Source organism: Odontesthes bonariensis, chromosome 12 (assembly GCF_027942865.1).
Source record: "Odontesthes bonariensis isolate fOdoBon6 chromosome 12, fOdoBon6.hap1, whole genome shotgun sequence".
NCBI classification, from domain to species: Eukaryota; Metazoa; Chordata; class Actinopteri; order Atheriniformes; family Atherinopsidae; genus Odontesthes; species Odontesthes bonariensis.
Window position 1 is genome coordinate 1452430 of NC_134517.1, and position 24130 is coordinate 1476559.

Sequence of the window (24130 nt, forward strand, 5' to 3'; positions counted from 1 at the left end):
AGCGCCACCTAACGTGAGATAGACCGAACCGTACGTCGTAGAGATCCGAAACTCGGTATGTATGTAGATCGCCTCAAATCAAGAACAAAAGTCTCTTGGAGGTATGCTCTAAAACGTACAAGGAGGCGGCCATTTTGGGTCAAAGGGCAAATTTTGGCCATTTTTCATATTTACACACCTCGCAGGAAAATTTTCACGCCCCAGGGATTTTGAGCTACGGACTTCATCTTTGGTCGGTATGAAGTTAAGGGATGGGGGCACAAAAGTTATCAGATATTTTGAGTTTTTGAGCATGTTTAGGGGGCTTGGCCAAGCCACGAACTTGGCGTACTCGCCAGTGTAAACGAAACGCTATAACTTTCACCTAAAAAGTTAAATCTGCACCAAACTTGGTATGAGTCATCCATGTTGGATGCATGTCAATCCTACGTGGTCATATGCTGACGTCATCTAAGCCCCGCCCCCTCAGAACAGGAAGTCACTTTTGTTACTTGGAAAGCTCCATCTCTGGCCCCCTTCACCTAATCAACATGATCTTGTGTGAGAATACAGAAAACAAGTTGGTCTCACTTGCTTTAAAGCACCAACAGTTTTCAGATGAAGGCGTGGCTATGGCGGCTTGGCGAAGTCAGACATCACGCCGTTACCATACGTTTGGCTCTAAATTCTACAGTTTTGAGCCGAGATGCACCAAACTCACTGGGATCGATCCTAATCCGCCCCTCAACAGGTTTGCAGTGCAATATTTGATGGGCGTGGCTTAATACCTCAACAGCGCCCCCTAGAAAATCTAAAAACATCAGCCCCAAGCCATGCTTTCACCGACGATCATGAAACTCAGCACATCTGTGCGTCTTGTAAGGTCCTACAAAATAGTGTGGGCGTGGCAGAATGGCACATTCCAATCCCTCGCCGTTTGCATACGTTCGGCTCTAAATCTCACATGCATCATCCGATTTGCACCAAACTAGATAAGATTGACCTTTGTTAACCTCTAAAGAGCCCAATAGGATTATATTGAAGTGTGACTCCAGTGCGCCCCCTAGATAATATAAACAGCTATATCTCCTTGAGACATCATCCGATCTGCACCATATTTTTTGTGCATCATTACGGAGCAGCGCTTGAAACGTTGGCGTGGTATATTTCTGACGTCGCTAAACCCCGCCCCCACAAAACAGGAAGTGACGGTAACTCCTGTCTGGAAGGTGAGATATCGCTCCAACTTTGAACACGTGCCACTGGTGTCTTACTGACGTGGACTGAAGGCGATTTGGGAGATTCGTCGCACGCTCCGCCCGGTGGACGGGCGCGGGAGACGCGTGACGGCGTCGATGATCACGTCGGGGCGGCGGTGCCGGCGGTCAGGCGGTCGCATGGCCGGAGCTGCGCTTGGCTGCGAGGGCCGTTATCACTGCTTGCAGTTCTTGTTTATTTTTGATCTCATTGAGTGATTTAGGTAAGATACTTCAGTTCATACCCCAGTCCAGATGGTGGCGGTAATGCACCAATTACGTTAGTTTGCCAGCCGCCATAAAACCCAAAAAAGAAGAAGAAGAAGAAGAAGGAAGCAGCAGCTTCAAGGTGAATCTTTTATGTTTAGACCTAGTCAGACAAGTTTTCCCTTTTAAAGACCCCCGTCACCTGAAAGAGTTGTCGGGGCCACATGTACCGCCTTGGCTCAGTTTCTGGTACCGCAGAGGGACCAAACTGAGCGAAGTTATTTTCTCTGAACTCCATATCGTCAGGTGAGATAATGCTCCGTGTTCCTGCTACTTTTCTTCGCTTAAAGTGCGTTCAAACCTGAACAGTCACCCTCAGATGTGTGACATAATCACGGTTCGAGGTTTTCTGGTAAAACGACACTGATATTAATGTTGACGTCAACTTTTATGGCTGTTTTAACTTCATGAATTTGTGCAGCATTAGATGCCTTTGGTCTTAGATGATCTACAGTCCTGCGTCTCAGAGCAACAACTAAAGCTGGAGAGCTGCTTTCAGCTTTTATGGAGCATATATGTGGAACAAAGTCCCAGATAACTCTTTAAAATCCAGCCTGAAGACTTTCCTGTTCATTACTGCTTTTAGATGATCACTCATCAATAACTTTGAACCACCCATACAAATAGCCCATTGTGTTTGCATGAGTAATTCATCTGTCATGTGTATTATTAATGATGTCATGTTCCTGCAGCAGACAGATGGACGCAGGAGGAGTTATTGACTCCATTTCCAAATCAGACCTCGTGTTTCTTGGTGTGTTCTGATATGCTGCTGTCTATCACATGACATGATGTCGTCTCTGGCAAACATCAAACTGACAAATCTCAGATCCATTTTCTATACCGGCTTAATCCACACACACACACACACCCACTCCTAGGGGCAGTTTAGAGTCACCAGTTAACCTAACATGCATGTTTTTGGACGGTGGGAGGAAGCCGGAGGACCCGCAGAGAACCCACACATACAGGGGGAGAACATGCAGACGCCACACAGAAAGAACCAGCTGATTACTTTAGGAATGGCTCCTAATTGTACCAAGATGTCCTTTTTCAGACCCTTCCCTGGACACTGCCTGTAAGCAGAGGCCCACCAGAATGGCCTGTATAAGTCAGGTACGCAGTCGTCTGTTTTCTCTAATATATTGATTCCTGATCATATCATTTATGAACTCAGCATAAAGTAGATGGACTTCGTGGTGTTGCAGACTGTATGAGAGCATGTTTGACTTGTGAGAGTGAACAGCCGAAGGGAGATGAAGGTATAGCTCAGGGGAGTGTTGAGTAACTGCGCACGTGTTTGATTTGGAGTTGTTGAGGTCATTTTAAAGGTAAAAAGATCCGTCTTAGGGAGCATGAATGGTTTTGTCTTTTTTCTTCTTCAGGTGCTGTGCAGCAGAACCAGGTTTGTCAGCTACCTACCAGGGATCCACGTGTTGGTGCACAGTGTGGCCGGAACCAGAGCCTCCTCTGCTGCTGTGTCCTCGGGCTCCGGTGAGCCCACGATGACAGCCGCTTTCTCTCACATGGGTACGTCATGTAAGGCTACGTATCTTGATTTGATTTGATCGGGTCGCCATTTAATTTGAATTGAATTTGGTTCTTGTTTGAAAATGATTTTCAGTCATTTTAGAATCTGTTTGCAAAGAGAGCAGAAACGAACCTAAAATGAAATGGACCCGTCATGATTATGTAAAAACACGCTTCCCACCTGATAAATACTGTAATGATGACACCTATAATCACTGTTGATTCACATTGCCCCGGCTGGCAGTGTTAATCATCGTTCATTTCTATGTTGTGAATCCATTGTAAATGTCTTCAGAAGATAAGACTTGTTAGGAATATGTAAGCGTTTCTGAACATGCATCATGATGGCATACTAACATGCCATGGTTCTGCTTAAGGACTGCGAGGTGGGCGGCCCGATGAGAGCACGAGGCCCTCGTGGCCCTTGGACCAGAGCTTACATCTGCCTGGAGTTGAGGAGCAGAGGAGGAGCCTGGCCGAAAGAGTGGCTCCTGACGTGCTGTCTCCTTCATCCAGCAGTGAGAAACACGAGGTGTCTGTAAGTCCATCATCAGCAGCTTTCCCCATTTAAATGCTGAACATAACGCAGGAAAAATGCTTAAAAAATGGTGACGTATAGCTCGTCTCTTAAAAGATGGAGCTCTGCTACAAAAGTAGCTCTAAAGGTGGAGTCTGAATGTGTCGTTTGGGGCTTCTGGGTCATGAATATTCTACATCGGTTTTAGATTAGAAAACAAAAAGAGAAGACACATATTTGTAGAAGAGGATGTGTGCTGGTGAACAATATGCCTCACTACTTTGGGTGCACTGATTACATTTCACACATTTCCATTGAAAATGAGAAGGAATGGAAAGCAGAGCTTCAGTCAGAACGGAGAGTTATGCACCTTTAAAAATGAAACTGTTTGAAAATACTGGGGAATTTCTTTAGTCAATGGCACATTCCATAGAAATGTGCAGGTTCAATTCAGTTTGATTTATAAATGGTCAAATCAGAACAATGTCATCTCTGAGCATTTCATAGATACAGTCCAATTCAAGCCCATTAGAATCCAATTCATTAAGTTCCAAATTGGTCCAGTTCATATGGAGCCAATTAGAAAATAAGTTTCCCAGCTAAGGAAACCAACAGACTGCACCCAAACTTCTCTCTGATCCAATCTCCCGTCCTGAGCGTGCACGAGGCGACTGTGGAGAGAAACGACTCCCTTTTTGTAAGACAGGTTGTGGAGGGTTACCTATCTGTTGTGAAACTAATTGAATGTTTTATCACAAACATAACCTGCTGCTGTACTTTGGCACTGCTCCCCATGTCAAAGAGAAGCAGCTCTTTAATACAGAACTCTGACAGTTAAAACTCTGGGTTAAATCTACCGTCACCTCCTGAGGCCTCACATCATGCTGTGAAGCGCAGGTCACACACGGAGTTCTGAGTCTCTGGCTTTATTTCAGCAGTCACAAACACAACAACTTTGTCATTTTTCTGTCTCTGTCTGTCTGTCTGTCTATCTCTGTCTGTCTGTCTCTGTCTGTCTCTGTCTGTCTCTGTCTGTCTGTCTCTGTCTGTCTCTGTCTGTCTGTCTCTGTCTGTCTGTCTGTCTCTGTCTGTCTCTCTGTCTCTGTCTGTCTGTCTCTGTCTCTGTCTGTCTCTGTCTCTGTCTGTCTGTCTGTCTGTCTGTCTCTGTCTGTCTCTCTGTCTCTGTCTGTCTGTCTCTGTCTGTCTCTCTGTCTCTGTCTGTCTGTCTCTGTCTCTGTCTGTCTCTCAGGACAGAGGTGACCCGACTCCTTCCCACAGCAGGGGTACAGCTGAACCGTACTTTGACACCTCCAGAGTGGAGTGTGCTATTCAGTCCTGTCCTGAGCTCCTGAAGAAAGGTGCACCATTATTCTTTATTCTTCTCACATTTATGACATCAGCATCATTTTCTGTTTTATTTCTCTAAAAAACCAAAGGTCCACATTGGACATATTGGCATGGTAAATACGGTGCCCGTATTCACCCACCTTGACATTTGTCGTAGATTAAAATAAAATAAATTTTTTTTTTTTTTTGTTATTTTTAGTCTACTTTTTTTATTATTCACTTTGCATCATCAGTTTGACTTATGAAGGTCCGTTACCCAAACTCCCCAAACACCTATTTTAGTTCCATGTTGTAAGGCAGGCGAGTCCTTTCCAATAAGCTGCCCACAGCACATGCTTCACTTTAAGGCTGTGATTCACAAACACATTTGCTATAATGCAGTTGGTCCTCCCTACATGGATTCCAGAGGTTCTTTATACTTCTGTTGCCAAAGTAAGAAGTGTACAGATGTTGCAACCTGTTTTCAGGGAATTGATCTATATACAGAGATTAATGATGAGTGTGTGTGACCATCATCTCTTTCAAAGCAAACATTAAGTTTGGCTCTCATCATGTGACCAACAGATTTACAGTCCATGTTTCCTGAAGCACCACTCTCTGGTATGATGGTCGTCACGGTGACCCAAAGGACCCAGAACGACATGATGTCATGGCGTGCTGAGGTGGAACAGGAGAGAGAGCATATGCTGGACAAGGTGAACCTGTTTCTGTGTGCACGTTGACTTAATTCAGTCATCCCAGGCAAACCAGTTCAATATAAATTGATTATCAGTTTATTGATCAGTGTAGCAGCTTTCTGTCCCACCTTCATCGTGTTCAGTGTCACAGAGGCGCTGACACTGTGCCCGCTGTCACAGGGTAAGAACAAACGCAGGAATCAAACTCTCCACATGCCTCTGAACATCTCCTGTGTTCGACTGCACTAGAACCACTGAAGTGTGCAAATGTCAGTCAACACATCAAGCCTGCCTCCCTGCAGAGAGCGTTTACTAAAGGAGCTACATGAGTGGTTACCTACAAGGATTACAGCGTTTCAAATGCAGCACGACTCATACGTTCAGAACACACACACCAAGGCTGCAGCATTAGGCCCAAAGGGAAGCAGCGTGGCTACTGCCTTCTCATGTAAACTAAACGACAAACTCTATTTACAAGAAGCTGCTCACAATAAAGACTCATTTAGATTTTCCTGTTTCTGACTTTATGTTCTGAGAAAAGTGTGAAACAGCTGTGGTCACGTTGACATGGCGTGGGATGTGATGCCAGCAGCTGATCGAGTGGGAATGCCAGAGAGGGTTAACGAGTTAAGTTGTCTGTTCTGTGTGGACACAACACTGGTTCATCCCTTGAGTTAGGAGCCTTTTTCCTGCCTGAATGGTGCATAGGTCAGAGTTAAGAAAAAACACATTCCTCTGAAGATGCTCAGGTACAAGGACTGGACTGAAGATGAGGGAAGAAGCAGAAAATGTCCAAAGAGGAACTCTGAGAGAGCTTCAGGAAGCTGCAGAACTGCTGATCAGGACTCTTTAAAGGTTACAGGAAGTCTGGAAAAAAGAAATGAGGACTGGGCCGGGACTCTGGGTCAGAACTCTGGATGATATTAATTCAAAGTTTTATAATATTAATTAAAGTAGAATATGGTCATGTACGATTCCTAATCTCGTCAAAGTCATTAAAGAATCTGAATACATCTGCTGAAATCGGCACTGAGCGCCTGTGGTCTCAAGTACAAGATGATGTCATATATGTTCAACTTTTGACGTGTTTTCTATGTTCTGCTGTTATGAAATATTGATTTGAGAGATTTGTACATCCTTGCATTCGGCTTCTGTTTACATTTTACTCGGCATCCAAATAGTTTTAATCAGGATTGTAGAAATGTGCGTGTTATGCGAGGCGTGTAACAGCCGTGCTGAGCCGGTCCTTCTGTTGTGCAGTTTGTTCACGGAGCAGAGGACATATGCATTGCCTTGCAGAAAGAGGGATTCTGGGCTGACTTCATCGACCCTTCCTCAGGCCTTGCGGTAAGACTCTCCCTCTGTTGTAAAAGGGACTGAAGGGTTTCTGTGTCTGCAGACACTCACCTGGTCCTATATGTGTTGGCTGTGCTCGCAGCTCTCATGCGTGTGCATGTCATCAGTCTAAAGTGCATTTTAGTCTCAGCTTAAAACAAGAAACCATTGTTTCTTTTAGTCCTGTCTGTTTTCTGGATAGTTATCGATCCCACCACATGCGATCAGTCTGTGGTCATAAATATTTGGGCTGCATGTGGTTGGCCATAAGGCCCCGGTGAACTCGTGAGATGATGAAACTTATGCCACACGGGCCTCATGGTCGAGGGTCGCCCAAAGCACGAGTTCCTTGTACGAATCCGATTGCATTTTACCAGTTCTCAGGCTGGTTCCAAATTTGCCTGAAATCCACATTCTTTACAGTTAAAGATTGTCCAGAATTCAGCTGACTTCCACCTAGCTAAGTGTAGCTCAGCTCAGCTGGGTGTGTGGTGTGCCACTTCATGGCACAAAGGCATGTCAAAGGCAGCTGTTCTGACTGAGAACAGAGAAGAACCTCCAGCAGAACCTCAGTTTTCAAACATGTTTCACATGGAAAGCTGCTGATCAGATGGATTCAGACATGTGGAAATGTTTAGAAGAGCCTCTTTCTAAAGTAAATTGGTTATGATTTTGAGATCATTTCTGTGTTCTCCTCCTCAGTTCTTCGGCGTGTACACCAACAACACACTGTTTGAGACCGATGACCGATACCGTCACCTGGGCTTTCAGATTGAGGACTTGGGCTGCTGCAGGGTGATCCGGCACTCTCTTTGGGGGACGCATGCTTTTGTGGGGACGATATTCACCAACGCCCCTCCCAGCACTCTGATGAAGAAGCTGCAGAGCAGCTCCACACCGGCTCAGGGACGGTGAAACATCTGCGCTGTGGTGTGGTAGTTTCTACAGAATGTCTTTAAAGTCTGAGTAAAGCTCAAATGGATGTCCCTGGAGTCTCACCTGGCCAATCGTGGACATTTGAAATCCATCCCATTAGCTTTCAGTCTCTTAAGTAAGTGAGCAGTATTCTCTGATCGAAGATGCTAATCCCACACCGATTGACAGATTTCAGGTCAGTGAGAAATGAACTGCACCTCTCATACAAAGTTGAGTTAGTTGTAACCAAAATAGAGATGAAATCACAAACTGCAGTGAGGAAATATCTGGGTCACTTTCAGGTTCCAAACTGTACAAACACATACTCGTATGGATGTATTTCCACAAAGTGAAGGCTCCATGCAAATGTCCAAGTTTGCTCTACTCTGACTTTAAGAAGATGAGAAATGAATTCTTCAGTATTTTTACTGAACTATTCATTAACTGATGTGTACACACGTGTTCAAATGCAGATGCTGAGCACTGCTCCTTTCAGAATAAAGTCAATCCTGCACTCATTCTTTCTCACTTCTTTTGGAATTCAGTTTTCTGACCCGAAACACCTGCAAATCAAGAGAATCTGACCAAACAACAGATTATCCGATTAGCTCACAAAACACGCATGAGAAAAAGACACTTTGAGGTTGTCCAATCAGAATTTAAACAGCAATGGCAGCTGTTTAATGGCACATCTCGTTCCATGTCATTTCAGTGTGCTTTTCTGTTAATCCAGTTTCATTGGATTACTGGACCTCAGTAACCGGAAGCACCCAGAGCAGACTTGGATTTGATTCTGGATTCAACCATAAAACTCATCTGAGGAGCTGAGAAACCCAGTTGAGTTCTACACAGCCAGAAAGTTAGAGATGCCTTGGAGGCTGAGCCATTGAGTGCTTTATGGGCTTTTAGGATGATTTTAAAGGTACCTCAATGTGTCCGTTCACTGTGAAGCATCAGCCAGGGATACCTGGATCCTGACATCCACATGCACAGAGCAGTGACGTTGTTCCACAAATTCCAACTCTTTAGGTCAATTTGTGTCGTTACTTTGGGATTTCACTTTAGAGAGAAAAAAATAAAAATCTCTGACAAGCTGCAGTGCCTCCCGAGCAATTGTGGTCTGGTATTTCTCAGTTCTAATAATATGCAATTAAAAGAAAAAGAAAAAGCTTAAATGCAATAAATCAAATTATCACACATTTTAAAAACTCAAAATTCTTGACTGAAAATATTTTTTCATCCCAAATTAAATTTAAGGCAACTTTTAAATGTTGTAAACCAGGGATGTCCACATCCGATCCTCGGGGGGGCGCTGTCCTGCAGGTTCGAGATGTTTACCTGTTTCAGCACACCTGATTCAGATCAATGCGTCATCAGCAGGCTTGTGCAGAACAATCTTTTGAAGAGATCCATTTCATCTGAATCGGGTTGAAGCAGGGAAACATCTCAAACCTGCAGGACAGCGGCCCTGGAGGACCGACTGTGGACATCCCTGTTGTAAACCAAAGCGTCATCTTCATTTATACAACACGCCGATAGGTGGCGGTAATGCGTCCAGCTCGTTGTTTTCTAACCACCATTAAATCTGAAGAAGACGAAGAAGGCAGAGGCACTCTTCAAACGGTGGGCGTTTATATATAATGTTAATGGTTTATACCGCCACCTGCAAGCGTCTTATCAGGTAAACACTAACGAGTCTTTACGGTAAATAAGTTTATTCCTGCTTTGTTCATGGCCGGAGTTTGACAGCCGTTAGTTGGTCTGCTGCGCAGGCGTAATGTAAAAAGCTTCATCTTGAGTTATTAATCTTTATAGTTGAACAACGCTCCGTTAGCCACCGTTAGCTCCGCGGTGCTGAGCGGGACATACCAGTGCGTTCAGGTTGGGGGGGGGATGCGGTCCAAAAAATAGATAAATTCACAGAAAAACGCTGGCGTCCACTATTCCGGCACGTCAAGCCGTATCCAACGCATTCAATTCATTTTCAATGAAATCCGGCCGATCGTTGTCGCCGTGCTCGCAAAGCATGCTGGGATTCCGGCACGGCGAGCGGCGGACCTGCGGCACGTCAAAAAGTTGGGCTCGGCCGGACTTTATGCAAATTTGCCACGGCGAAGTGCGTTACCCAATGACAGTAGATCATGTGATCTCCTGTGTCGCAGCAGCACAGCAGCTCTCCTCGCTCGCAGATCCGGATCCATGGTACAATATGAAATAATGTTCCATTGCTGACGATTTATACACATTAATTTCCCTCCAAAACTCAAATTTTTAGAGGGAGAAACTTCGGTTGGTTAAAATCACAAGTTATTTACTTTCCCCCGGAGCCATTCTACACGCCCCACACACCCACTGTAGTAGCAACACGGCGAGACTAGGCATCCAATCCGGCGAGTTACGTTGACGTGCCGGAATACTGGACGCCTAGCGTTAACCTTTGGTTATGTTTAAATGCACAGCTGAATTCCCATGGCAACCAGAGTATCTTTGCTGCCAGCGTTTTCTGTCACCTTATCCCTGAAAAGGTCATTTTAATTTATGTGCAAACCAGAGGAAAAGGATGGCAGGGCATGAGAAATCCGCCACAATACACCAGGAGCAGCATAGATGCAGGGTTTTCATATTTATCTTTTGGTTGAATTCTTTAAACGAATCAAAAAAGGATGTTGTACCTATGAATGTGAATTTAAATTGATTATTGACTGTTTTTCCTTTACTTTGGTAGAAGTCCAACAATGTAAATTACCAGGTGGGAAATAAATGCAAGTCCAAAATAAATCCCAAAGAGTAGTTTACCTCAGAGTCCTCTTTATACTTTGGACTTTGGATTGGATGGATTACCTTCCACCTTACTGGTTAACAAACATTCTGAGGTTAGGCGCCAAATCTTCTTTAATTCCAGGTCAAAATGAAGATTAATCCAGTAGAAGATGTCATTGGGAGCAGAGCTCATTTCTTTTTGTAACAAAGCGCTTGTGTTGGGGATCTTCTCGTTAGCAGAGAGACGGATCTGTCCAGCTGCTCTGTTGGTGGAGATGTTTCTGAGAAGCGGTCCAGTACCTGAGGTGACTCACCGCTCTAAGCTCAGCGGGAGAGACTGAATTAAGGGGTGAAGAACAAATAGTGTGGAAAAAAGCTTTATGTTTGTATAATACAGCAGAAAGGAAGTTCCAAATCTGGCATTTCTGAGGTATAATTTGGTAAAAGGGCTTTGATAAGAGCTCTTGTAACTCCCATCCACAGATTTATCTGCATGTGCATCAGGTAGACTTTTGGTACGTGTGCTCAGAATGATTCACACACACACACACACACACACACACACACACACACAAATGAGTAAATCACATAAACAGGAAAGCTCGTACTTCCTGATAATGTCAACAACAAAGCAACACTGACTCAACCAGCATCTTTAACACAGAGTGTCCTGTCCAGCTGCCTTTTTTAGGCTTTAAAGGAAAGTTCCAGACTGAGCTGGAAGTAAGTGAACAGCAGCCGTGATCAGAGAAATACTGAGTGAGCCGAGCTGGAAGTAAGTGAACAGCAGCCGTAGTCAGAGAAGTACTGAGTGAGCCGTAACCCTAACCCTGATTTTATAGCCACAGCTTCACCTGACAGAGTCCCCATTAAAGACAGCGTCTGTGCAGTGAACTCAGCTGTGAGGACATGTATGGTGACTGTGTTTTCTCATGCTCTGTGTATGTATCTGGTAGAGGAAGCTTCATCTGAGTCCCCGACATCCTGAGAAGGCAGCAGGTCCTGACGCAGGCCGAGCAAAGACGGTCCATTTGTCCCCCTGAGGAAAACACTGCAGATGGCTGGCTTTCTGGATAACTTCCGCTGGCCAGAGTGCGAATGCATTGACTGGGGGGAGAGGAGGAACGCCGTGGCCTCCGTTGTGGCTGGAACTCTGGTGAGTGGCTGGATGATTGAAGGATAAAGAGTGGACAGGACTTTCATCCATATTATCGTCCAGGGTACGATAAACTATAATGCACCAAAACATGAAGTGTAAGACTCTGAAAGCATATGGACATATACAGTTGTACAGTTTACGTTCACTTACTTCCCAGCAGCCAGACTTCCCTGGAACCTTTAAAGTGTCCTGATCAGCAGTTCTGCAGCTTCCTGAAGCTCTCTGAGTTTCTCTTTGGACATTTTCTGCTTCTTCCCTCATCTTTAGTCCAGTCCTTGTACCTGAGCATCTTCAGAGGAATGTGTTTTTTCTTTGTTAAGCCACTTCACTCTGACCTATGAACCATTCAGGCAGGAAAAAGGCTCCTAACTCAAGGGATGAACCAGTGTTGTGTCCACACAGAACAGACAACTTAGCAAAGAAGCCATTTTAAACAGGATCTTTAGGCTCTTTGTTCCCAGCAGCCTGTCACAGAGACACATCATTTGTTCCCATTTCTTTAGCTGCATGTGTGAAAAACAGCAAAGATAACACAGTGTGACAGACAGAAAACAGGATTTCTGCAGCAACAAGGTGATTCCCAAAGAGCTGTTAGCTGAAAACTTGGCATATCTCAGCATGGTGTGCAGTGTGTCCTTAAAACATTTGAGGAAACTGGACAAGTGGAGGACAAAAGAAGAAGTGTCAGGCCTAAAGAACTATCTGCAGCAGATGAACAGGATCTGAAAGTGATGTCCTTAAGAAAGAGGAAAAAATCCAGCAAAGACCTGACACAGGAGCTGAGAGATGCATCTGGACCTTCAGCTGATCCATCTGCTGTTGGCCCAAGCCTCATCAGAAATGGGCTCCATGGAAGGGTGGCTGTCAGGAAGCCGTTCTTCAGGAAGGGAAACAGGGAGAAAAGGCTGAGCTGTGCCAAAGGACACAAGAAGCCATTGTTAAAATTGGCTTTGTTCTTAGACATTATGAATGAAGTAGTCTCTGTACTTTTCCACGATGACCTAAAGTGATCCAGGAATGGGGAGACAAAACAATTAGCCTGGGAAAGCAGGGGCAGATTCACACACACACATTGTTTTGGGCTGATCCAGAGAATATGACGAAGCATGTTGACCCTACTCATGTCCAATCATACTCGGTCGAGTGCGAGTCCAACCTATGAGGCTATAAATGCAAATGATACCCGGAAATCGAGGCTCAGTCTGACGGATTTTCTGCGGGAGCTCTGTTCCACTGAGCCCAGCGCTGATATGCTTGACGTATGACTACCAATAAACACTTTATTTAACTTGAGATTCCTCCGGCTTGTTCTTGAGCTTCCATTGAAAGAATCGATCTTACACCATTCTTAAGGAAATGTATTATTAAAAAAACTGTTTATGTCCTTTGTTTTTCAATCCTGCCCTGCATGTTTTAGATGTTTCCTGCTCCAACACACCTAATTCAAAGGATCAGCTCCTTATCCGGCCACTGCAGAGCGTGATGATGAGCTGATCATTTGAATCAGGTGTGTTGGAGCAGGAAACTTCTAAAACATGCAGGGCAGTGGTCCCAGAGGACCAGGATTGAAAAACACTGCTTTGGAGCACACATGTGGGTGTCTGAAGTCCCAAAGCCGACGCTTTGTTTTGTGCCCCCTACGTTTAAAAAGGTCACCTGCTCAGTTTCAGTGGAAACTCATCAAGTTGGACCCCGCCTCCTCTGTTTGGCCTCAGCCTCTGTGACTTTGGAAAGGGTGGGGAACAAGTTTTGGAGATTCTTCTGTCAGATGGTGTGTGTCTGCAGCGGGTAGGAGGGGCAGAGTGTTTGTGTCGGGGGCACAGGAAAACAAACGAGGACCCTCTGGCCCATGAGCATCATGTATCCTATGATTGGCATGTGCAGAAAAATGGTTCCATCTTTTTTTTGTGCACCATGAACTTGTGTTGGAGCTGGACTGTGTGGTGGATACGAAGATGAAGAGGTGCAGCTGAGAGAAGGACGGGGAGTAGCTGACAAAACGATATTACTGTGTGGTTTATACTGAGCCAGATGTTGGGCTGCAGCAGCACACCTGCCTGCAGCTCCCTGTGTGTTTGGGTCTCACAACCTGCAGCTTTAGAATACTGTTGGAGACTAAAAACTAACTACAGACGTTGCACAAGCTGCTGTGAAGGATTTGATCTGCCATCATGTACAGACTGCAGATGTTATTCTGAAGACTTCCTGAGATGCACAATGAGCTGCTGCTGTTGCTGTCCTTTCTTTTTCCCACTGGGTGCACAGCATTTAACTGTTAGTTTAACTGCAGTTAGAACACTAAATGTAACACAAAATGGTTGACATAGTGGAGCACAGCCAGACGTTGCCTTGCCTGATGGCCCTACAGCCAGAAACTCCCCCTGTTCAACACAGAATGAGTGGCTCCAGAACCTGACAGGAATGTTAATGCGTGGCCAAACATGGGAGTTTATATTGAGCTTTTCTCTGATATACATCTTTGTCATACTCGCCATGTGTACCTGTGAAGAGCTGAGGAGCAGCAGCGAGCATTCCTTCTTAGTCTTTCTCATATAGTGGTGGTGCCTAACAGGTGAAGAAAAGATGTCCGCGTTCCCTCCTCGGCTCCTACAGAGGAGGCTCGGCCCTACGGCGTCCTGTCCTCACACGCATCGGCCTGGCGTTGCACAAGAGGCTGCCAGCAGCAGCGTGGGTTAGAGGCATGTTCAGCCATGTGGGGTTGATGTGTGTCAGCCTCACCTTCTTGGTCCCCTGATGTGTCAGCTTTACCACCCTTAGTAGCTGAGTCAGGTAATGCAGGACAAGGTTCACGGTTGGATTGATTCAAAGCACACAGCCCAGGGAAACCACATCTATCCAGTCTTATAACGGATCATTTCTCTGTGTTAGTTTGGCCTTGCAGTGGGTTGTACAGCAGCAGCAGAACGGTGTGTCCTCAGCCTGCTTTCAACACCGTCCCTCAGACACCTTCCCTGAAAGCTTCCTTATGTACCGGCTTGGACTTTGCTTCAAACAGACATGGTTTTACTGTTCTGTTCAGCAAACCTTCTTTAGACTTAATTGAGAGTTTTTGTGTACATTTAGTGACTGTTTTTGGGTTATTCTGGACTTTTCTGTCCAAGCCCACTGTATTGTATTCAGACATGTCAGATACTGATTCTGTATTCTGCTCTTGCAGTTCTTCACAGGCTGGTGGATAATGATTGATGCAGCAGTGACGTATTCATCCCAGGAGCAGATGAACCATGCCTTCCACACATGTGGCGTCTTCTCAACCATAGCTTTCTTCATGTAAGTGTGGGACACCCAGCTTAAGCAGTGCTGCTCCATGGATGCTGATGCCTAGGGTTTACCTGGATACTGCAGGTGTCAGTTACAAGGTGACCGTAGAGACATCCAGGAGGCAGCTCGCTTTTCCAACTGCACACCTGGATGCAGGATGTGTCCGAGGCATCAAAGGAGGAGCCCTGGCATTACGTGGCTGAGGGCTCCTGATTCTGCCAGTTTTGGCTTGATCCAAAATAATTCGTGCTGCAGAGAGCTCAGAGAGGAAACGGGATGACCGACGGATGCACAGTGAGCTTCACTGTTGCCACCAGCCAGTAATAACTGATCAGCTCTCTGGTTCTGACCCGCTCGCTCTGCTAATGTCTGTGGGTGATGTGATGTGCATTACGTTGCTCGTGTATTCATTTCACATTCAGATGCTTCATAAATGTAAATGAGAAGAAACAAAGTGTGTCCACTCAGCACATATTACATAGAGATATGCAGCCCAGATGTAGCTGGACTCTTTCAGTGAGCTCTTGTGTTGTTTTTGTCAGCGTCTTTGACACGTTGACATGTGCAGGGTCAGGGTGAGAGATTGTTTCTGCTGCAGCACTGTTACACACCTACAGCAGGAGGGGGAGAACTCTTACTTCTTGGGGCAGCTGCTTTGTTCGGTGTGTGGGGCAAATGTTAGTCAGGCACAGAGTCGGTTCTTTTCTTCTGAGATAAGGCTTTTATAATAACACAGAGCTGCTATGACCACTGGGGCAAAAACAATTCAGTTCTAACGCACATTGTTGCGCCATCGCTCCCTGGGTGTAGTTGAGCGTTCTTATCTACTTTCCCTCCCTAACTACAGCCAAGGTTACCCACAGCTGCGAGTACCAGCTTCCTTTCTGTCCTCCTTAAAGTTGTTTTATCAGGTAACGAGCACACGATGCCCTCAGGAAGGACGAGAGACAAACAGTCTGGTGTCTTCATTACCGGTTATACACAGTAACACTCTATACAAAGCATAGAAGAATTCATTTTCCTTTACAGGTGCAGTAACCCTTTAAAGGTGGAGCTGATTGTGTGTGCTGTATGAGAGTACAGAAAGCCTGAATAAACAGAAGTGACCCAATGTTTGTCATGGGAAGACTTTAGGATGAGTTTCACCTTCATGTGACTGTCTTCATTTTCAGGATTAATGCTGTGTCGAACGGCCAGGTGAGAGGAGACGCCTATGGAGAAGGCTGCCTTGGCAGGACAGGTGTGTTTCTTTATCGTGTGTGCACATACTTTCTATTGTTGGAGGGTAAGAAACAACGCTGCTCAGCCCTGTGGAGGATGCAGCTTCATCCTGACCGCTGTCAGGCCCGACTCTCACGCACGTGGTTCAGGCAGTAACGGTTGCCAGGCGCATAAAGGCTGCAGCCAATCATATCCTCTGATCTAATCTATCTGACCTGATCTGATCTGATCTGATCTGATCTGATGGTCACTACAGTGCCAAACGTCAGTCAGACGGTGAGCAGAGCAGCTGGACAGCAGTAATGTAACAGTGAGAGCAGATCTAAGCATGTGTGAAACCTTCTCTATCCTCTAAGCTAAACAGGATCTTTCGGCTGAATGTGATTTGTGTTAAAATGAGCTCATAACTACTTTGTTCCATACAACAGCAGTGAAAGTTGCTACAGTGCATTTCAGTGTTTTGCCGTCGGTGTGAAAAGTGATGGGTGTGGTTCTGGTATCACAGGAGCTCGTCTCTGGCTTTTTATCGGCTTCATGATGATGTTTGGCTCGCTCATCGCCTCCATCTGGATCCTGTTTGGTGCATATGTGGTTCCAAGTGAGTGTTTCCTCTGCTTTTCTTGCTGTTTGGTCACTACTTGTGTGTTTGTTCTTTGGTTAACTTTGTGTTGGGCTAACAATCTGCTGAACCTACACGACCTTCCTGTTCACTGACCTCGGTGTGTACTGTATGTGCCACATGTATCAACCAGCCATATGAGACAGAGATCTTGGATGTTGTTCCTGGGATCTGTTGCAGATCTCTAACTCTAACCCCTCAGGACCTGCCTCAATCTCTGTGGGGGCTTGATTGTAGCTGACTTCCTTGTGTGGGAGCCCAAGGTATTTGTAGCTGTCCTGAACCTCTGTTCTGGTACCCTCCGCCAGAAGAACGGATCCTTGGATGGATCTTTGTGGGGGGGGGGGGTCCACAGATAGATGGATCCTTCATAGCTCCCCCTCTGACTGTCTGTTTTTCCCACAGAAAAAGAAGTGGCCCCGGGCCTGGCTGTGTTCTTTCAGAATGCCTTCATTTTCTTTAGGTAAGTAGAACACAAACACTGGACTAAGATTAGATTTATTGAATTAGTTAATGCTTGAATAATAATAATAATGATGATAATGTTGTGCAGAGCAGGTGGAGGCAGTTGTTCTGGAGGTCTGAGGTGTTCAGAGTGCAGAGAAACAGTGAGAGTACAGTCCCCTGTGGTGCTGCTGTGCTGCGGACCACCTTCTCAGGCACACAACCCTTCAGCCTCACAAACTGAGCTCTGTTTGTCAGGTAGTTGATAATCCAGGTGGTTGAGGAGGCAGCCACCTGGATTATCTGCTGCTTCTTACATAAAAGTTCAGGCTGAATTATATCAAAAGCACTGGAGGAATCAGAGAACATGATCCTCACAGTGCTGCCTGCTTTGTCCAGAGGAGAGTGGGCTCGCTGAAGCAGGCAGATGATGGCATCTTCAACACCACCCCAGGACGATGAGATAACTGCAGTGGGTCCTGAAGGTAACACCTCACTTACTGAGGGGAGCCAGCAGGACCTTCATGATGTGGGATGTTAGAGCACCTGGACTGTAGTCGCTGTTCAGGTACTGTAACACGGCAGGATGTCTTCCACAGCTCTGCTGCCTTTAACCGAGCAGAGCTGACACCGAAAGAAATCCCAGAAACTCTTTCAGGGTAGTCCTGGGAGTGTTTGTCCCAAGAGTGGATAGATTTGTTGCTGGTTGCTGACGGGGGCTGGAAAGTAGTTCAATCTCTCTACGGAATCACCAAGTTGGAAACACTGGCAGTGCTGGTCTCCTGATTCTGCACTCCAGTGCAGTGAGAAGTGAAACAATGGTGTGGAAGCACATGGGAAGAGTGGATGGTGTGAGGTCATAGTTAGCAGGGGAAACATGAGCATCAGACAGCACCTTCCTGAGCTCTATGTGGACTGGCTACGAACCGTGTGCAGATGAGACGGTCACAGCACGATGATGTGGTCATTGTTTTCATCTGAAACTGCTGCTGGATACATGCTGGCTGTGCCTCCGACCGGCTGAAAGAAAGCTGCTAACAGACCTTTCCCTTTCTCTGTGTCCCTGCAGCACTCTGATCTACAAGTTCGGCCGTACTGAAGACCTGTGGGGTTAGAGGAGCCGGCCCCCAGGACCACCGGGTGTGTTGGAAGCAGCTGTTTTAAAGGCAACAGCTGGCAAAGCTCCACATGAATCTGCTCAATGTTTCAGCGGCTGCATTACTTTTCTAATGGACACCCATCAGTGCTGCTACACGCGCACGCGCGCGCGCGCACACACACACACACACACGTTTGTGCAGCTATCCTTATTAGGACATTGCATTTTTTAAACCTTACCTTAACCGAGCCCAAGTTCACTCCTTAGCCCTAACCCTCACCAGGGGCCTCACCAGGGGCCTCACCAGGGGCCTCACCAGGGGCCTCACCAGGGGCCTCACCAGGGGCCTCACCAGGGGCCTCACCAAGCTTTGGCCCCATAAGGACCTGGTCCCAACGAGATCAGTGAGCTTCTGACATGGTGGCAGAAACAAGAGCACAAACTGACTCGTGTAGTGTTTAAATACTGAAAACTACATTTTCAGAAAAGTTGGAGTTTTCTAGAGTGCAACAGCAGTTTAAATCTTGAATTTGTAACCTTTATTTAACAAAGTTCAAAAGAATAATGATCTGTTCACCGACCAGCTGAACATTTGTAAAGAACCTGCTGCAGCAACACTGTAAGAAATGTCCCGAGGGAAACCAAGAAGGACAGAAAGGAACGGCGTTCTGGAAGCTGCTCCAACCAGCAGGTCACCTGCTGACAGGTGGGGGTGTCAGGGTCGGGTAGAACAGCAGCATCCACCAAAGGAAGGGTCGTGGCTCACTGCTTTGGGCCAAACTCCATCAGAGAATCATCAATAAGTTCAGCAAATGTTTCTCAGTCAGACTGTAAAGAACTTTGGTCTCTCAGCATCTGCAAAGCAGAATATTGAGAAAGATTCAGGGAGTCAGGGGAAACTTTGGCCAACAACATAAACCACTGTAGCCTGCAACCAGCGGCTGGTGATGGCTCCAGAATGAGCATTTATTTATCTTACCAGGCCTGCCTGCCTGCAGTCCACATCTGTCCACATCTGCCTCCTGCTGAACATGTTGGAGCATCATTCAATTCAATTCAATTTTTATTTATATAGCGCCAAATACAACAAATGTCATCTCAAGGCACTTAGATAGTAAGTCCAATTCAAGCCAATTGGAATTCAATTAATTAATAATATCATCATGAAGAGGAGAACCAGACAGCAGCAACCAGGGAGCAGCTGGAATCTGGGATTCAGCAGGAATGGACCCAGATTCCTCTGAAAAACTGCAACAATCAGTGTCCTCAGTTCCAGGCAGACCCGGGCGGGCAGACCCGGGCGGGCAGACCCGGGCGGGCAGACCCGGGCGGGCAGACGAATTCTAGATTTATATTTTTGTTGCAGTCTATAAAACTTGTGTACTCTCTGAAAATCTTTTGTGGTTCATTCATTAGTTGAAATGCGTTCCCAACCCTCCTCTCTGTAAATACAATCTGCCCTTTAGTGTAAAATAAGGATTCATGTTTGTTATCCATGAAAACTTGATCTAAGTCTTCTTGTATCACACATCTGTTCGGCAGGTATGTAAAGAGTAGTTTCACTTCCGAATCTGAAAGGGAAATCCATGTCTCTCACTGTCATGTAAAGAGCACTTTGCAGGTTCATTTAAACTGTACCTCATCTTTAGTAGAATGGAATACCCAGGAGACGTGTCAGATCCCACTGAATCCAGCAGATTGTGGCACATCAGCCTCAGCGTTTGATGTTTCCTCTTTGCTGTGTGGAGAAGTAGGTGCTTCTGAGTCTCAGTGAGGAAATGATTGTGTTGGAGCTGCTTTTCAAGCAGCAAGCTTTCAGGACACAGTCAGAGTTTTTCCTCCTGCTGCAGCGATGTGTTCATGTTCGACAGGAGGACTGACTCTGAAGCTATAAGCAGCTTCCCTACCTGGCAGTAGCCTCTGGTACCGGTACCAGCAGGAACAGACTGCTGAGGTCAGTGACAGATCCAGCTAATATTTAGATATTTAGCTAATCTTGCGCGCTGCAGTAAGACCTTTTGTTGGATGACGTACAGCCCACCAGCTGACTCCTGGGCATTATGTTCTGTTTTTAATCTTTCTGCTCTGACATGCGATCCCAAAGCTGCACTTTGCCCTTTTCCTGCTCTCTGACTCGCTGTAGGCTGCTGTGCTTCTGCTGTGGAGTCCATGTTTCCAGCTTAGATTTGGCTACAACCAATCGTATATCTTTATTAAATAACTGTTATTTTGGTCTTTTTTTTTTCAGATCAAGTAGAGAAAACAATTAGCTGAATCACCTTCTAATTAGTATTTTTAAAACAAATACTGGCTGAAGTCTGCAGTTGAATCAGAGTTCCTGCAGAGGATGGTGAGCTGTTCCACCTGCTGATTGGCTGGCAGCAGGGCTCTGACAGCAGAGCTGTTCCACCTGCTGATTGGCTGGCAGCAGGGCTCTGACAGCAGAGCTGTGAGCTGTTCCACCTGCTGATTGGCTGGCAGCAGGGCTCTGACAGCAGAGCTGTTCCACCTGCTGATTGGCTGGCAGCAGGGCTCTGACAGCAGAGCTGTTCCACCTGCTGATTGGCTGGCAGCAGGGCTCTGACAGCAGAGTGGAAACAATAGAAAGAGTTCTAAACTCAGCTAACACAACATGTTGGCTGTTCCCAGTCAGCTGGCTCTGGGTGGGGGGGTCTGATTTACTGACACTTGATGGACCCTGAAGGGGTCCTACACTGGATGGTAATGTCTCTGGGGTTGCTGGCTCAGACTCTCAGGACAGTCGGTTTCCGGTGGACTTTTCTGTGGTGGTGGCTCAGGGTGAGGAGTGTTTGGTCCTCTTGCACTTTTTCCTTCTTTAGCTCTTATTTGTAGAATGAAACCTGCTCTGAACTGAGATGTGAGTGTCGGGTATATTATGGTACACAGCTAAATGTAATCCATGGACATGTCTAATATCTGGAGAGGTGGCCAACAGAGCACAGTTCCTCCTGAAGGGATCCATCCTGGTTCCTTTGCTTTCTGGAAGAAACCTTGGTGTATTTTCTTGGATTTTATGTGATGGACCTAAACAGAATATTCCCCAAAAAAACAACTCTAATTTGAATGGTTAAATCGTTTAAATGACTGGAAAACCACCTTTCAAACTGCTCGTATTGCTGAGACAGCGCTGATGCAAACCTCCTCAGGTCCAGTATGGTTAGGAACAACTTTTCTTCCTGCTCTAAATGCAACCTTTAATGCTTGTTTCTGACCAACTTCTGTCTGAAGCCTTTTTAATTGGCTGAAGTCTACTCTCACAGATGAGCCGGGGGCAGCTGGGCCCCTTTTTAACTGATGCCAGGTGATTTTCTTGAACTCAACGTGGAACTGGGACTCAGATCTCAGCTTTGACCCTTTGTTTTTGTCACTTTTTTATTGTATGTATTGTTTCTTGCATATTGCTGTGGAAATAACTTTGTACCACATTCAGTTTGTATGAAAAGTGCTGAAAAAATAAAGTCTGATGGATTGAGTCCACCTGTCAAAATGTTTTTTAATCGTAAATGATGGAAGCATCGATGCAGTTTAGAGACGGAGGGATGTAAAGGCTGTGTGAGGTAGAATCACAGACACCCTGAGGACGGCCCGGTGGTTCAGTCAGGAGCACTGAACCACCGGGGGAGGGAATCGGAGGTGCTGAAGGCTAACGGTCATGGCTGACCTGTTTGACGGGTAATGATAGAGAATGAAGCCGATGCATTTCTGATCATCAGTTTCATGTCAGTTTTAATACAATAAGTCAATTCTAGTTGTGTAGTTTGAGCTCATTTAGTGGATGATCAAAAGTCTGAGGATGAGTGAGTCGAACTCTTACAGGTGAGGATTCCACTCATTTTATCTGATGGTATCAGCTCTCAGGGGGCATTAATTAGGATTTAGGATTCATGTTACAGGGAAACAAGCCAGCAGTGGGAAGTTTGGGATTGCTTCGGGACCCCCAGGAGGAGCTGGATGTCTGGGTTTTCCTGCTGGACCTGTTGGTTTTGAGACCCGACCTGAGATGAGAGGAAGATGATGATGATGATGGACGGAGTGCATGATGAGACTCTGCACTAATGTACTGAGGGAAGAAGATTAAATCTACATTTATCTCCTTTAGTGAAGGAAACGGAAGCCCACCCTTTATAAAGTGGAGGGAGATCATTCTGTCCCAGTTTCCTGTGTTTTCCCGTTTTGCCCCAGTTATACGAACTGTGCTTCATGTGGATGAATATGAGGACAGGGTGGTCCCCTCACAGAAAGAGGGGTCCAGGTTCAACTCCCTGCTGGAGCCTTTCTGTGTGGGGGTGGCATGTTCTCCCCGTGTATGTGTGGCTTCTCTGGCTTCCTGCCACCACCCAAAAACATGTTCGATTTTTAAATAGGATTTAGCCCCAATGTAAGATGAGATTAGAATTAGAATTAGAATTTCAATCTGCCAGAGACTCAAAGAAACTGAACCAACTGGTGAGGAAGGCCGGCTCTGTGCTCTGAGGTCCGCTTTAAAACTCCAGCCACTGATTGTTACGACATGCTTTGAGATGTCAGACTTTTCACTTAAAAAGTGATTGCTCTGAATAGAAAAAGTCAATTTTAAATTATAATGATCCTGCAGTTTTATCCAGAATAAGAAACAACGACTCAGAAATAAGCTGTTTTAATGTTTTCAGCAAATTAAGCAAAGACAACCAAACGTCTCTTTACAAGCTCTAATGTACAACAAGGAAATCCAAAGCTGGCAGGCTTTACTTCACATTAGACTCACACAGTGAAGAAGTGCTGACAGTCACAGTAGTCATTAAGGCATTCTGGGACAGAAATAGTCATGTGTTGATATATTTGAGCAGGTCACTCATGTCTGAACTCTTTCACTAATCAGTGCTAACAAACAGGAATAAAACATGTAGCATTGAACATGTCCGTTAACACATACTGGGTGGACAGAGATAAAGAGAAAAGAAACCCAAACCCAGCAGCCGGGACTCTTTCTGCTCCTTCCAGCTTATTGCTCACCTCATCTGTTGAACTGTAAATCTGTCGGCTCAACATTTCCACTTCCCAAAATACTAAAACAAGAAATGGCGCCGTGCAGGTTTGTAGAAAACGATTGGTACCCAAGGCGGTTCAAAGTGCTTTGCAGCTACTCAACATTCAGGCTCCATTTTTAAATAGGCTCACTTTGGCTACTCTTCTCCTGCCCGTGAGCTACGTCAGCCGGGACTCACACGGGGACTTCTTCCACCACCATCATTCCTCACTTTCTCTGCACTTCTGGAAAATAATACTAAACGACACAAATAGAATGAAACTAATCAGCTAAAAAGCTGCTGGTTACCTGCTTGTGTATTCGGTTTAATAAGCTCTGAGACGACATGTTGAAAACTAAATAGATCAACTGAGATTCATTTAAAAGATTATGTTGCAAACTAAGTTTCACAAATAAATTGATTTACATTAAAAAATGACCATCTCTGATCCAGCAGCCAGGTCTTTGGGGTGCAGTTACACCGAGTGGTCAGTGGGGGGCAGTGTGTGGGAGGACTGATGAATGAAGCAGCAGCTGGAACTATCTGGGTAGTTCTGTGGTCACCTCTGTCACTGCAGAAACATTGTGGTGAAGTCCAGAAGCGGTTCAGACCAGCATGAGAACCATCCTCAGTGTCAGCTGGTTCCTCACCTGCACCGTGTGTCCTCTGTCCCCGCAGACGGAAAGTTGGACATCT

General features: G+C 45.7%; 2 protein-coding genes across 10 annotated transcripts; both read left to right on the forward strand.

The window, feature by feature from the left end:
- Positions 1-1276: 1276 nt before the first annotated feature.
- mmadhcb (metabolism of cobalamin associated Db) lies at positions 1277-8341 on the forward strand. 4 transcript variants are annotated; one of them, XM_075478905.1, is made up of 9 exons: positions 1277-1748; positions 2195-2256; positions 2560-2618; positions 2888-3032; positions 3410-3570; positions 4799-4907; positions 5461-5591; positions 6834-6920; positions 7611-8341. In XM_075478905.1, the coding sequence occupies exons 2-9, from the start codon at positions 2202-2204 to the stop codon at positions 7821-7823; spliced, it is 960 nt and encodes a 319-aa protein (XP_075335020.1). In that variant the 5' UTR covers positions 1277-1748; positions 2195-2201; the 3' UTR covers positions 7824-8341. The 4 variants fall into 4 exon arrangements, with proteins under 4 accessions (XP_075335020.1, XP_075335022.1, XP_075335021.1 ...); XM_075478908.1 differs by having other exon boundaries at positions 1553-1584; XM_075478907.1 differs by lacking the exon at positions 2195-2256 and having other exon boundaries at positions 1282-1584.
- A 1056-nt stretch (positions 8342-9397) lies between these two features.
- Positions 9398-21901, forward strand: LOC142396321 (transmembrane protein 50B). 6 transcript variants are annotated; one of them, XM_075478911.1, is made up of 8 exons: positions 9419-9504; positions 10821-11358; positions 11540-11739; positions 14921-15033; positions 16197-16264; positions 16751-16843; positions 17270-17327; positions 18378-21901. In XM_075478911.1, exons 3-8 carry the CDS (start codon positions 11641-11643, stop codon positions 18421-18423), a joined length of 477 nt encoding a protein of 158 aa, XP_075335026.1. In that variant the 5' UTR covers positions 9419-9504; positions 10821-11358; positions 11540-11640; the 3' UTR covers positions 18424-21901. The 6 variants fall into 6 exon arrangements, with proteins under 6 accessions (XP_075335024.1, XP_075335026.1, XP_075335027.1 ...); XM_075478912.1 differs by having other exon boundaries at positions 10821-10888; XM_075478909.1 differs by lacking the exon at positions 10821-11358 and having other exon boundaries at positions 9398-9504.
- Positions 21902-24130: the final 2229 nt, after the last annotated feature.